This window comes from Ursus americanus, chromosome 15 (genome assembly GCF_024610735.1).
Source record: "Ursus americanus isolate L20-20 chromosome 15, mUrsAme1.1.p, whole genome shotgun sequence".
Taxonomy (NCBI): Eukaryota; Metazoa; Chordata; class Mammalia; order Carnivora; family Ursidae; genus Ursus; species Ursus americanus.
The window spans coordinates 49,724,481-49,738,349 of NC_142141.1; the positions used below are offsets into that span (position 1 = coordinate 49,724,481).

General features: G+C 33.6%; 1 protein-coding gene across 2 annotated transcripts in view; it reads left to right on the top strand.

Moving 5' to 3' along the window:
• CDH18 (cadherin 18) overlaps nucleotides 1-13,869 on the top strand; it is a 311,962-nt gene that overhangs the window by 194,819 nt on the left and 103,274 nt on the right. For both annotated transcript variants that reach the window (XM_045787406.2, XM_045787408.2), the window contains exon 4: nucleotides 5,675-5,842. In XM_045787406.2, the coding sequence (XP_045643362.1) occupies nucleotides 5,675-5,842 (168 nt within the window). The remainder of the gene's footprint in view (nucleotides 1-5,674; nucleotides 5,843-13,869) is intronic.

Sequence of the window (13,869 nt, forward strand, 5' to 3'; positions counted from 1 at the left end):
AATCAGAGTCAAATTTTAAAGTCACTAGCAATACTGTAAAAATTAGGCCGACTTGGGGCACCTGGATAGCTCAGTCAGTTAAGTGTCTGCCTTTGGCTCAGGTCATGATCCCAGGGTTCTGGGATCGAGCCCTGCATCAGTCTCCCTGCCCAGCGGGAAGTGTGCCTCTCCCTCTCCAGCTGCCTCTCTCCCAGCTCATCCTCTTCCTCTCTCTCACTCTCTCTCTCAAATAAATAAAAGCTTTTAAAAAATGTTTTAAAAAATTGGGCTGACTCAATTATTGATCATCCAGACTAGAACACTGTTTAGAATGAAAGGGAGTGCTTTAATAGTTAAGCAAAGACAGGGATATTCTGAAAATGACTTGGGAAAATCAGAATATAAAGTCACTCTATGTAGATAGCTTCACATTTAACTCATATTTGATTTCTTTAAAGTAATTTTGTTTAATATTGTCATTCTTTTCAAATGTAGCTTCCTAGATAAAAGTAGGGGAAAAGTGTGTGTGTGTGTGTGTGAATGCTTATTCAAAATATATATTTAATTCTATTAAAAAAGCCAGCTATTGTGCTAAGCATTGAGAATGGAAAGTAAATTACAATTACTTTTTAACTTGCTTTTTTTCTTTATTTCTTTCTCAAAATATTGGGAAAATATAAATGTTTGCCATTGTTTTCCTAACTTCTTTCAACATTTTTTATATTTTCTGAAAAATTTATCAAATCAGAATATTTATAAAAATAGCTTAATGATTCAATATCTATGCAAATATTCACCAACATGAACAAATGATTGTTTATTCATGATGATGAAATTATCCAATAATAGATGCACAGAACAAGAAGAGTTCATGATAATTCTGGCTACTTGGAGCACGTACAGAAGTGTTCTGCAGAGTAAGAGGGACCAAGGAGCAGGAACGACCAGATTTTGTCCTATCTTGTGATCTTGGACAAGGGATGTTAAAACCTGTTTGACCCAATACTATACATTTGTTTCAAATAATCAGGTAATACATTAACACTTTAAACTATAAAATTAGAATATGTTTTATATTTTTAATCTTAATAATCAATTCATCTGAAACACATTTGCAAAATTTGCTTAAGAAATAACTCATTCACTAATACTGTTTATCATTTACTGCTGAAAAATGCATAATCTGAATGAGGAAAGACATTCTTCTCTGAAAGTGCTAAGAATCTCTTCTGCTAAAAAGTACATTCCCAGCTTTTAAAAGCTACTATGTAGCAAACTAAGAATTCAGAGAAATGTCCTCAACTTGTTCAAGATAATCTACAAAAACCCTACAGCTAATGTCATGCTTAATGTGAGAAATTCAAAGCTTCCCCATTGAGATCAGGAACAAGGTAGGATGTCCCCTCTTACCACTATTTCATTTTATTTTATTTATTTTATTTTATTGTATTTATTTTCTATCACTCTTTTATTTTTATTTATTTTTATTTTTTAAGAGACAGAGAGAGAGAGAGAGAGACCATGCACCCCAGCTGAGGGTGAGGGACAGAGAGAGAGGGAGAGTAAGAATCCCAAGCAGGCTCCATGCCCAGTACAGAGCCAAATGTGGGGCTCAATCTCACAACCCTGAGATAATGACCTGGGCTGAAATCAAGAGTTGTATGCTTAACCGACTGAGTCACCCAAGCACCCCTTCACCATTCTTTTAGAATGTCATACCAGAGGGGCGCCTGGGTGGCTCAGTTGTTAAGCTTCTGCCTTCCGCTCAGGGTGTGATCCCGGAGTCCTAGCATCGAGCCCCGCATCGGGCTCCTCTGTGGGAGCCTGCTTCTTCCTCTCCCACTCCCCCTGCTTGTGTTCCCTCTCTGACTGACTGTCTCTCTGTCAAGTAAATAAAATCTTAAAAAAAAAAAAAAAGAAAAATGTCATACCAGAAATTCTAGCTAATGCAATAAGATATTTCTTAGGAAATAAAAGCTATGCAGTTTAGGAAAGAAGAAATAAAATGATCTCTGTTCACAGATGACATAATTGTATACGTAGAAAATCCAAAGGAATCAAAAACAACAACAAAATATCCTGGAACCAATAAGCATTATAGCAAGATTTTAAGGTATAAAGTTAATATATAAAAATCAATCACTTTCCTATATAATAACAATGAACAAGTGGAATTTGATTTAAAAACACAATACCATTTAGTCTAACTTCCCCCCAAAAGCAATACTTATTTATAAATCTAACATAGAAGGTACAAACTTTTTATGAGGAAAACTACAAAATCCAGATGAAAGAAACAACTAAATAAATGCAGAGATATTTCTTATTCCTTAATAGGAAGACAACATCACATGCCCAGGGAAATGCAAATGAAAACAACAAGATACCACTATACCCCCAATACAATGGCCGAATTGACTACAACAAATGTTGGCCGGGACGTGGAGCAACAGCAACTCTCGTTAATGCTGATGGGAATGCAAAATCGTACAGCCACTTTGGCAGTTTGGCAGTTTCTTACAAAATTGAACAGTCTCTTACCATATGATCCAGGAATCATGCTCCTTGGTATTTACTTGAGGACTTGAAAACTTATGTTCACACAAAAAAACAGTATACAGGTAATTTATAGCAGTTTCATTCATAATTACCAAAACTTGGAAGTAACCAAGATTTCCTTAAGTAGGTGAATGTATACACAAACTATATATCCAAAGAATAGAATATCACCTAGTACTAAAAAGAAATGAGCTATCAAGCCATGAAAAGGCATGGAGAATCTTTAAATACTTATTACCAAACGGAAAAGACAATCTGAAAAGACTATATACACTGTATGATTCCAATTATATGACTTTCTGAAAAAGACACAATTATGAAGAAAGTATAAAAAGATCAGTGGTTGCCAGGTGTTGAGGGAGGGAGAGATAAATAGATGGAGCAGAAAAGATTTTTAAGGCAGTTAAATTATTCTGATACTCTAATGTTGGATACATTTCATTATGCGTTTGTCCAAACCCATAGAAGGTACGACACTGAGTGATCCCTAATATAAACTAAGGACTTTGGGTGATAATGAGGTTCAACTTAGGTTCATCAATCATAGCAAATGCGCCATTCTGATGCTGGATGTTGATTGTGGGGGAGCTGTGTGTGTGTACGGCAGAGGGTTCATGGTAACTGTACTTTCTTCTCAGTTTTGCTGTGGACCTAAAACTGCTCTAAAAAAGTCTATTTAAAAGGGGAAAAAAGTTACTGTGTATCAGCTGTGTTCTAGGATAGCCCACTTACAAGCATCTGTGCAATGTGTTAGAATGAGATTATCATATACTGGGATCATATTCCTATGGCAATTTCACAGAACATTCTCCAGTTACCTATGTGCCTTTGGGGGAGGTCATAGCTAAGCACATCCACTGAACCATCTTGAAGAGGACTGTGAGTTGAAATGGGTTCTTAGATAATCATTTCTGAGAAATACGTGTCAACCCTGGACATACTGTTTTCTTTCCATAAACAAATTGGGCTGACAAGTTTCGTCTCACTTTGTGTCAGATGTAGCTATATTATGAAAGAGGGGATATAATGGCAATGGAATGAAATTACTGAAACTCGTACTGTCAAATAGGGCTTGTGCTGATTTCGCTTCTCCGATTCTCCTAAATGAATAACATTCAAATTGTATAAATATATCTATCATTTACTATGTAATGATTGATTTTACTGTTATATTTTTATATTTAGCAAATAACACTTAAGTAATTTCATTGTAAAACATTATCCTGGACAGTAATCTCAAACTTCTACACACCAGAGGCAAGTCCCATTTATAATGTATTCTTTTTAGAACATCTTTATTTTTTTTCAAATATTAGAAAGCATATGTTTCTTTCATAAAATATTTTCATAAATTCTTGTTCATTTCTGCATCAATTCAATTCCTTCTTATATAATTATCATATGTGATAAAACATTGTTCTTTTTAATAAGGATGCTTGAGGCTTTTCTGTATGCATGAATTAGATGAATCATTTATTACCATATTATTATAATTTCTTTTGATGAGAATAATTTTCAGTTTTATTTAGCTTCAGGAAAATTTTCCTGAACTCCCTCAATTAAAAATTCACAAATATTGAAAGTTGTGAGATCGCTTTTCCTGGTTCCTGAGGCTCTCCTCTCAAAGTCATTATACATACAATCAATTTGGTAAAACAAAAATACTGCTTCAGTGTTCTGTGTTCAAAATGATTGACGAATCCCTTCCACTTCTAAAAGACTATTTTTAATTTGAATATACAACCCTATTTTCTCTCATTATATCAATATACTGTCTGTAAAAGTGTTTGTTAAACTCTGTAGTTAGCAGTTATAATTGGCATTGTCTTATGAATTGCACTGCTAACTAATCAATTGTGTGTTTGGTTGAAGCCATTGGTGCCTTTCTCAAAAAGTGACATGATCCATGGGGCACCTGGGGGGCTCAGTAGGTTAAGCCTCTGACTTTGGCTCAGGTCATGATCTCAAGGTCCTGGGATCTCATGATCTTAGGGTTCTCAGATCGAGTCCTGTGTTGGGCTGCGCGCTCAGCGGCGAGTCTCCTTGTCCCTCTCCCTCTGCCCCTCGCAGCACTTGTGCTTGCTCTCTCTCAGTCTCTCTCTAGTAAATAAATAATTATTTTTTTAAAAAAGTGACATGATCCAAATATTTTTTAAAAAGTAAAAAGGTAGTTGTTAAATGTTGACCTATGTGTGGAGTAGCAAATTTTTTTTGTATATTTATATGTATATATAATATAAATGTAAATACATATATGCCTATATGTATATACTTATTTATAATACAGCTTATTTACATGAGGACTTTTTTAATAACACAGTTAATAGTCTTTGATCCTCTGGAAAATGTGTTTCAGTTTTTAAATTTAAGGCTCTATTGACAAAGCTATCAAATTTATATGTACCTATGTTTGATACAAATGGAGATATAACACATAACATTTTTTATATCTTTATTGAATCCAAGTACTAGTTCATAAAAAGGTACCTTTAATGTCTCCTTTGGCACTATGAGATCAAGAATGTGACTTTTACATGGGATTTTTGGAATCAATTTCATCACTTTATTTTGCCTTGGTACTTAGATCTAGTTCTTATTGAAGCTGTTATTTCCTGATAAAAATAGTGACTTTCTTAATCTTGATAAATGTTAAAATGACTCCTGCCTACAATCTTTGTTCAAGTACCCACAATTCTTCAATGTTTTCCATCATCAAACTTTGACAACCCTGTCAGGAAGCTATGTAAATTGTTCTGTAAAGAGGAAAATTAACCTCTTCTCAAATCATCTCATCTGACACTTGTGAGGAGCACAACTTGTGAAATATTTAGTAATCCAGCAGAGGGACAAGCTTGGGCTGTGTGGCTTCCCTCCAGGGCACCACAAGGAACACAAAGAAATAGGCATCTTAATTGCCATGAATAGAATGGTTTGCGACCTGTGGTTTTAAATAAAGGATTCAATGAGATGGTTTAGTAAAAATTTTAAGGTACTGTTTGTCTCAGAAGACTGGCTTTCTCATGAAAGTATTTCATTTAAAAATGCACTTCTTAAAACAGAAAGAAAAAAGATATATCTGTGCTGCTTCTCATTTAATATATAATCCATACTGTTTTGTTTAAAATATGTATTACAGGAGTTATTAGAACTGCCTTACACAATATGGACAGAGAAGCCAGAGAACACTATTCGGTGGTCATTCAAGCCAAAGACATGGCTGGGCAAGTTGGAGGACTTTCTGGATCGACAACGGTCAACATCACCCTCACTGATGTCAATGACAACCCCCCACGGTTTCCTCAGAGTATGTACTTGTCTCTTATGATTTACATTTATCATTCTTCATTTGTATAAAACAAAATGAAGTACTTAAATATATAATGTCATGTTACTATTATCTTAAATGGGAATATTTTGTTTTTGTGCTACATGGTTTCCCTTTTGTACACAAGAGTAAAGAAATCCCTCCACTTATTGTCTCCTGAACCTGGTGGATAATTGCCGCCATGTTAAAAAATATGTGTTTCAGTTTACATTACAGTTAAATACTAAAAATGATATAGTGATACTAAGTACCACTAAGTATCTTTTGTATTTGCTAAAGCAGTTATGTATTACTAAGGTATACAGGGAGAGACCCAAAATACATGCTGATGGTGACATTCTACTCTTGGAAAAAAAAGAAAAAATTACATATGTGCTTTCGGTGACTGAAATTGAAAAAAAACAAATCTCCATGTTAAGAATAAATGCTCTCCGCATCCACCCCCCACCAACACACACGCACACACACAAAACATCCCACAGCAAAGTGCAGCTAATACAATAGGTGGGCTCTCAGTAGAATATGAACCTTGTGAATGGAGGGCACAAACTTTCAGACAATTCAGAGGGAGAAGGTGTCAGTAATGTGAGTTTGAAAAAAAAATGGTGTTTATGACATCCTTAGAATGGGAAGAAATATATTTTAGTATTTTTAATGTGGCAGAAATTGTGGATGACATTTTATAGAAGAATCTTTAATTATCATAAAAATCCTGTAGGGGTGCTATCCCATATGTCCTTTTGACACACGATGTTTAAAAACTGCAGTAAAGTAGACACCATGGTATGTCGATACAGGTTCTTCACAAGTCTTATGAAATGCCTTCCCCTGCTCTATCTCTTAATATTTCTCTTGGTACACTCCAGGCTTAGCCACGATGGAATACTGCCTGTTCCCAAAACATAATAGCCTTGCACATTCTTAATTCAATGCAGAATTTTCCATACTCATTTCTGTTTCAAATTCTTGTTATAATTTTCTCTGAGATTTGTTGCAGAATTAACAGAGTTAATCGATTCTTATTTTCTGTTACATGGCATTTTCATGTTATATTTATTTCCATAGGTACATATGGCTTCTACTACTATGAGTCTCTCTAAGTAAGAATGATGCTTAAATTGTCTATGTAACCTTAAATGTTCAGATCAGTGCCCAGCCCTTGATAAATGATTGCTAGATGAATGAGTGAATGAGTTGAATTTAAATACTTTTTTAAACTACCATTGTTAAAAGACGTGCAAGTGAAGTTCATAGTTAGGTAGCATCAATTTAAAATATTGGTTTTAGAGATGGGGTGCCTGGGTGGCACTGTTGTTTGAGCGTCCAACTCTTGGTTTCCACTCAGGTCCTGATCTCAGGGTCATGAGATTGAGCTCTGTGTTGGGCTCCATGCTCAGCATGGACTCTGCTTCAGACTCTCTCTCCCTTTGCCCCTCCCCCCTGGCTAAAATGAATAAATCTTTAAAAAATATATATTGGCTCTAGCGATAGAATATATGGCCTGATTCATTCATGTGTCCTTTGTTCTATGAAGAAAGTAGGTTTATTATAAATCATAGAGAAGTTCACATTACATTAAACCACAAAGTTCAATTCTGTCATTTTACAAATTACAGTGCATTTTTGTTTTTATTTTATCACTTAGTTCACACAATTTGCATATACACATATACCACTCTATGAGTGCTATTCTTTTATAGGATAAAGAAACTAAAGTTCAAAGATTTTTTTAATTTAATGAGCAATAATGCTAACCTCAATTGGACATAAACTTTATTACCGTTTACAAAGGCAACTTGTCTACCTTATTTTCAAATAGATACTATCACTGCTATTTTAAAGATATATATTAATATTACAGTTCTTAATAGAATGAAACTTAAGGGATACACTACGAAGATTCAATAAATGCTTGGTCATGATACAAATAGAATCTCTCACTCTCTCTCTCCCTCCTTCTCTCCATAAACTAACTTTTAAATTTACAAGTCCATTACAGTTGATTTTAAAAATCAACAGAAAATTGTACTGGTAATAAATATGGAGACATTATTCCTAATTTTATTCTTTTGATTAATAGCAGGGTTATTTTGAAACACCAGTTTATGGGGGAAAACTACTATATACCTGATGAGGAAACAGAATAAACGTGCACTCTCTGAGTGAACCCAACCTATCTAAGGAGGTCTACATTTCTTCAGTCAGGAGCAGCCTATGCAGAATGACAGGCAGATGCCAACCCTGCCACACTGACATGTGCTTAGAGTTTTGAAACGGAGCCAGTACACACTCAGAACCTCACACTCTGACTTGCCTAAGAGATACTTTAATCTGTACTCCTATTGCATTAAACACAATGCTGCTTTCAGAATAATTAGTATCACCTTGACAAGAGTGGCTTGCAATAAATTATTTTTTAATTTACCTCTAAGCATCATAACTCATCAAATGGCTACATATATAATGGGAAACTATAAATGCTTGGAGAAAAAAGAGATATATTATGAGTGCTTATGTTCACGAAGCACCATGAAATGCACAAATCTTTATACAATTCAACTTATGTAAAGAATATACCCAGTCATCAAATGGATCCAGTAGTTTGTTTCTCTGAAGATGTGATGTTTTTACAGGTCTCCCCTTGACTTCTTTCTCATTTCACCTGTCTCAGGCAGTTATTGTTCTTACACCACTACTGTGATTAACGTTAGTATAAACATCTGCAACAAAACTTTGCAAAAATATTCCTTCAAAGCGTTTTTCCCCTTTTTTTCTTTCTTCTGTTAACCTACCCTGCCCTGAGGAAGATTGTTATATCTTATACTTTAATTTAAAGTTATCACTATATTTTTAATTTGAAATAAATTAACTCTAAGTTTTTGAAAACTAGGGAATGAACTAGACTGATAATTTCCTTCACGAAGACTTTACACTAGGTAGTTGCAAAACCAGTGGCCTAGGATGCAAGACAAATAAAGATCCAAACTGCCTGTCCCTGTCAGGGAGGCAGAGGGCAGAATAGAGACCAGTTGGTACATGCCCAACTGAGAGGACAGCCATTGAACAATTATACATAATGCATATATGTGGCCAGGAAAGTGTTAAGAAAGGGAGCCACTTGCAAGATTCAGAGTGGAAGAACAAATCAAACTTTCTATGGCTTGAGTATTTACTTAAAGGAGCCAAGCGATACCTAGTTCTCCTTCACAGAAAAATATTGGGGTATAAGCTTCCTTGATATTAGTCCTTCTGTTGAAAGGAATGTATTCCACTTCTTAAGATTCTTGCAATGCCCTTTTCTGGTTTTAACTATGTTACTGTTATATTGCAGGTATTGCTTAATTTATTCTTAGGTAGGTAAAAAGTCAATGACCTTCACTATTCTGATAAATAATACGCACATAAAATTCAGTGACTTACATGAAAATTCATAAGGCAGACTTTCTGCACTCTAAATGAAAGGATCTGTATTTTTACAGTTGCCTCTGAGTAAGTAAGAATGAATAACCTATTTGGGGAAAGAGAAAAAAAAAAAACATGTCAAATAATGACCATAAAATGGTAAGAACTTGATTATTTAAAAAAACTTCCCCCAAGAACTGAAATTCTTGCAAAATTGTACATCATCCAACAGCTTTAGCTCACTTGTGACTAGAGTTGTTATAATGCTGTGGAATATTTGGAAGATCAAGGCCTAAAAATTCAATAGATGGCAGTATTTTCTATAATACTAAGAATTAAAATGTTTACTTATTTGAGTAAATCTTAATGTTGGTGAAAATTAAATATCACTGATGAATATATTGATGTTGTTATGATTTCGTTGAAAGCAAAATATTTTAGAGGAAAGACCATTATTTTCAGTTTACTATTTATATTTTCATGAAAAGAAATCTAAATGGCATATAATATATTCAACATTAATATTTTATTTGAAACAGGAATTGAAAGAAACAAAATAAGAAAGCTTCTTTGATCAATCAAAATGTGAAGTGTATGTTTTAATTACCAGCAAGTTGACATTTCTGTAGTGTATTTTAAAAATGATATCTAGTTCATTTTTTCTTTTTCTTCAAGTGTTTATTTAAATTCATTACAATATTTAAATAACACTATAATATTATTTTCAGGTGTAGGATTCAGTGATTCATTACTTACACACTACACCCAGTGCTCATCACAAGTGCCATCCTTCATGCCCATCACCCATTTAACTCATCCCCACCCACCTCACCTCTAGTAACCCTCAGTTCTCTATAGTTCAGTTGGTTTTGTGGTTTGCCTTTCTCGTTTCTTTCTTATGTTCATTTGTTTTGTTTCTTATATCTCACATATGAGTGAAATCATATGGTATTTGTCTTTCTCTGACTTATTTCGCTTAACATAATACTCTCTGCTTCCATCCACATCATTGCAAATGGCAAGATTTCTGTATTTTTTATGGCTGAGTAATATTCCTCTGTGTGTGTGTGTGTGTGTGTGTGTGTGTGTGTGTGTGTGTGTGTGTACCACTTTATCCATTCATCAGTCCATCCATTGATGGGCATTTGGGCTCTCTCTATAATTTGGCTATTGTTGGTAATGCTGCTATAAACATTGGGGTGCATGTTTCCCTTCGAATCTGTATTTTTGTATCCTTTTGGTTAAATACCTAGTAGTATAATTGCTGGATTGTAGGGTAGCTCTATTTTCAACTTTTTGAGGAAACTCCATACTGTTTTCCAGAGTGGTTGCACCAGTTTGCATTCCCACCAACAGTGTAAGAGGCTCCCACTTTCTCCACATCCTCGCCAACATCTGTTTTTCCGCCTGGTATTAATTTTACCCATTGTGACAGGTGGGGGTAATATCATTTTAGTCTGGTTACTGGTATATATTTTGAAACTTGCTGAGGGTTTTTCTAAATGTCAGTATGTATTTCATTGAGATAGTGTCCTTATGTACTTTAAAAAAAGGTAAGTTCTGCAGCTTCATACTTAGTTTTCCACATATGTAAATTAGTTCAAGTTTATTCATTGTGCCTTTCAACTTTCTACATCCATACAGAATTTTTGTTTGTCAGAGATTAAGAGATATATGTTAATGTATCTCACCATTTCACTGCATTTTTCTACTTATTCTTTTATTTTCTTTTGCTTTTGGGGTTTTATTTTAGATATAGTTTGAAATCATGTTACTGGATGCACAAGGCAAGATATCTTCCTCTTGTATTAAAAATGTTTCATCGTGGAACATCGCTCTAATAATCATCTAAAACTTAAAGTCCATTTTATCTGTAATATAACTGTACCAGATTTTTTTAAATTTTTGTTTAATGGTTAGATGGTATAATGCTTTCCATCATTTTATTTTCAAAGTGTATTATTTTTATTTTTAAAAGTTTCATATGAGCCAACAAAAATTTCATATGAGCCACTAAACTAAGTTTCTGCTATTGTTTTATTTTATTTTAATCTTGTTTCACAATATCTATTGTTTATTTTGATTTAATGTACTTGCAATTAATATAATTACTCATATATTTCTGTTCAAGTCTACCATCTTGCTATTTGTTTATTTTTTTAAATTTTTCCCTTTTTTCTTCTTTCTTACATTCTTTGAATTAGTAATGTATTTCACTGCCTTCATTTTCTCCTTCACTAACTATTTTACTTCTATTTTTTGTTAGTATTTGCTCTAGATATTACTATTTATTTTATTCACCTTAAATTATAATTTTATCATTTGAAACAAATGGAACAACTTTAAAACTGTTTAACCCTGTTACATTGATTTTTTTTTCTATTTTGCCATCTTAGATATTAAATCCTACATTAAATTGTTATTTTTCTTGTGTTAAATAGTAAATAATAATTGTTAGGTCAATAATAATTTATCCTTCTTGGTGGCATTTCTTCTTCCCTGGATTGCTGAGTTTAGAAAGGAAATTATAAACTTTCTTAAAATATCCCTTCCTGGTTTTCCTTTAGTACTGGTGTAGTGTCAATGAATTCTTTCCTTTTTTTTTTTTTTTGAACTTATAATTTTTCTTACTGGTTTTAGTGGGCATTTCCACTGGGAGTAGAACTCTAATTTAAAGGATTTTTCTTATTTTAGTAAAATGATACAATTTAATAGTCTGCTGACTACCATCTTGTCTGTTGAAAATCAATTATCAGTCTTTTATTGTTTTGCTCTCGATTAGTTTATTCTACTTTAATTGACCTTTCTTAAGTATTCTTATTTGTATTTGATATTCAAGAGTTTATGGTGAACCTAAGAGTTACTTACTTTAAAAAAAAATCTGCTTTTTGGTTAAAAGGAATTTTTAAGCTATCTTTTGTTAGTGCTAGAAAATTTTGGTCAGTATTTTTTCAAATGTTTCTCTTATTTTGTTTTATTACTTCTGGTTATGTGAAGCATCCATGCTAGGCCTTCTAGCTGTGAACCATAAATCTATTATTTTTTCCCTCTGTGTGCTTACTTATTATTTTTATCTCTCTCTCTTTTTTAACCTGGATATTTTATATTGACCTACATTCTAGTAAAATGATCTCCTTTTCCACTGTGTTTATTCTCTAATAACTTGTCTATGAAAGCTATTATGTGCATACCTCAGCATTGAAATATTTTAGTTCTATAATTTTTACTTCGGTTATTAAATATATATTACTGGTATGTGCTAAAATTCTCTTTTTTTCCACATGTTTTTAAACTTTAATCATGATCACTTCAAAACTCTTTTCTAATAATTCTAACATCAACATCATATCTGGGTATTTTTATTGATTTTGTTTCCTTTTTGGTTTTGATAATTTTCCTATTTGAAGCATGCTTTGGAATTATTGATTGAAGATTATTTATAAACACTTACAGAAGTCCCTGCCTATGTCATCTTCCCCCAAAGAGAGTTATTTTCTTGCAGATACATGGAATTTTGCTTACCTATATTAGTTAGATTTTCTTAGAACTGCTTTGTTTCATTTTCCTCTTATTCCTGGGAAGTAGCTCTTATTCCTAAACACAAATTTTTCTCTAGTATCAACTGAAGCATTTCCCAGCTCAGATTCTTAGTGTCTCCTGGCTGCTGAAATCTCTTTTAGCTCTTTGTCTTCCAGCTTTGCTTCGTCTTGGTTTCTTGCCGTCTCCACATATGCACATGCTGTATATACATCTGCAATTATCACAGGAATATTGCTTCACATTTTTAGGACTATTTCTCTGATGTTTCTTCTTTCTATGTCTTTATTCTTATTTGAGCTACTATGCCAGCCCTGAACCTCAACCTCTGTCCACAAACTAATTGTTGCTTGGATTCTTTCCCTAGCACTGCATATTTTAAAAATGCCATGAATCATTGTCAATATAAAAACTCTTATTGTTGGGACACCTGTGTGGCTCGTCGGTTAAGCATCTGCCTTTGGCTCGGTTCATGATCCCAGGGTCCTGAAATTGAGTCCCAAGTCTGGCCCCTGGCTCAGTGGGAGCCTGCTTCTCCCTGCCCACCCCCCACTCATGCACACTCTCTCTTTATCTCTCTCTCTCTCTCTAATAAATAAATAAAATCTTTAAAAAAATATATTGTTGTTCTTGTTTTCGCTCTAGGATCATATCTCATCCAGGCCTTTTTACATTGAATACTCTCCAATGACTTGAAATAGTCGCTGTATGTATACTGTGCAGCTTCTGTAGCTATATTCCAGATTCCTGTCACTTCACCATCTGGGTTGCAATGACCAACCCACTGAAGTTTCAACTGAAAGAACATGAATGATACGTGAATAGTATGTCAACTTGATATTCAATATGGGTAGACTGAAAGTATAAATTCAAAAGGAAGCTGTAATTAACCTTAAAACCTGCTAGTTATTGGTCTATTATAAATATTTTTTCATTCTACTTTGTAGAGACAGAGTGCATTTATTTAATGTTATGAGATTTAGTATATAAAATAATAATTGAAAATTCTTATATGTTTATGCCATTAAACAGGGTACAAATACCTTTAGGGCGTATTCTTTCATACA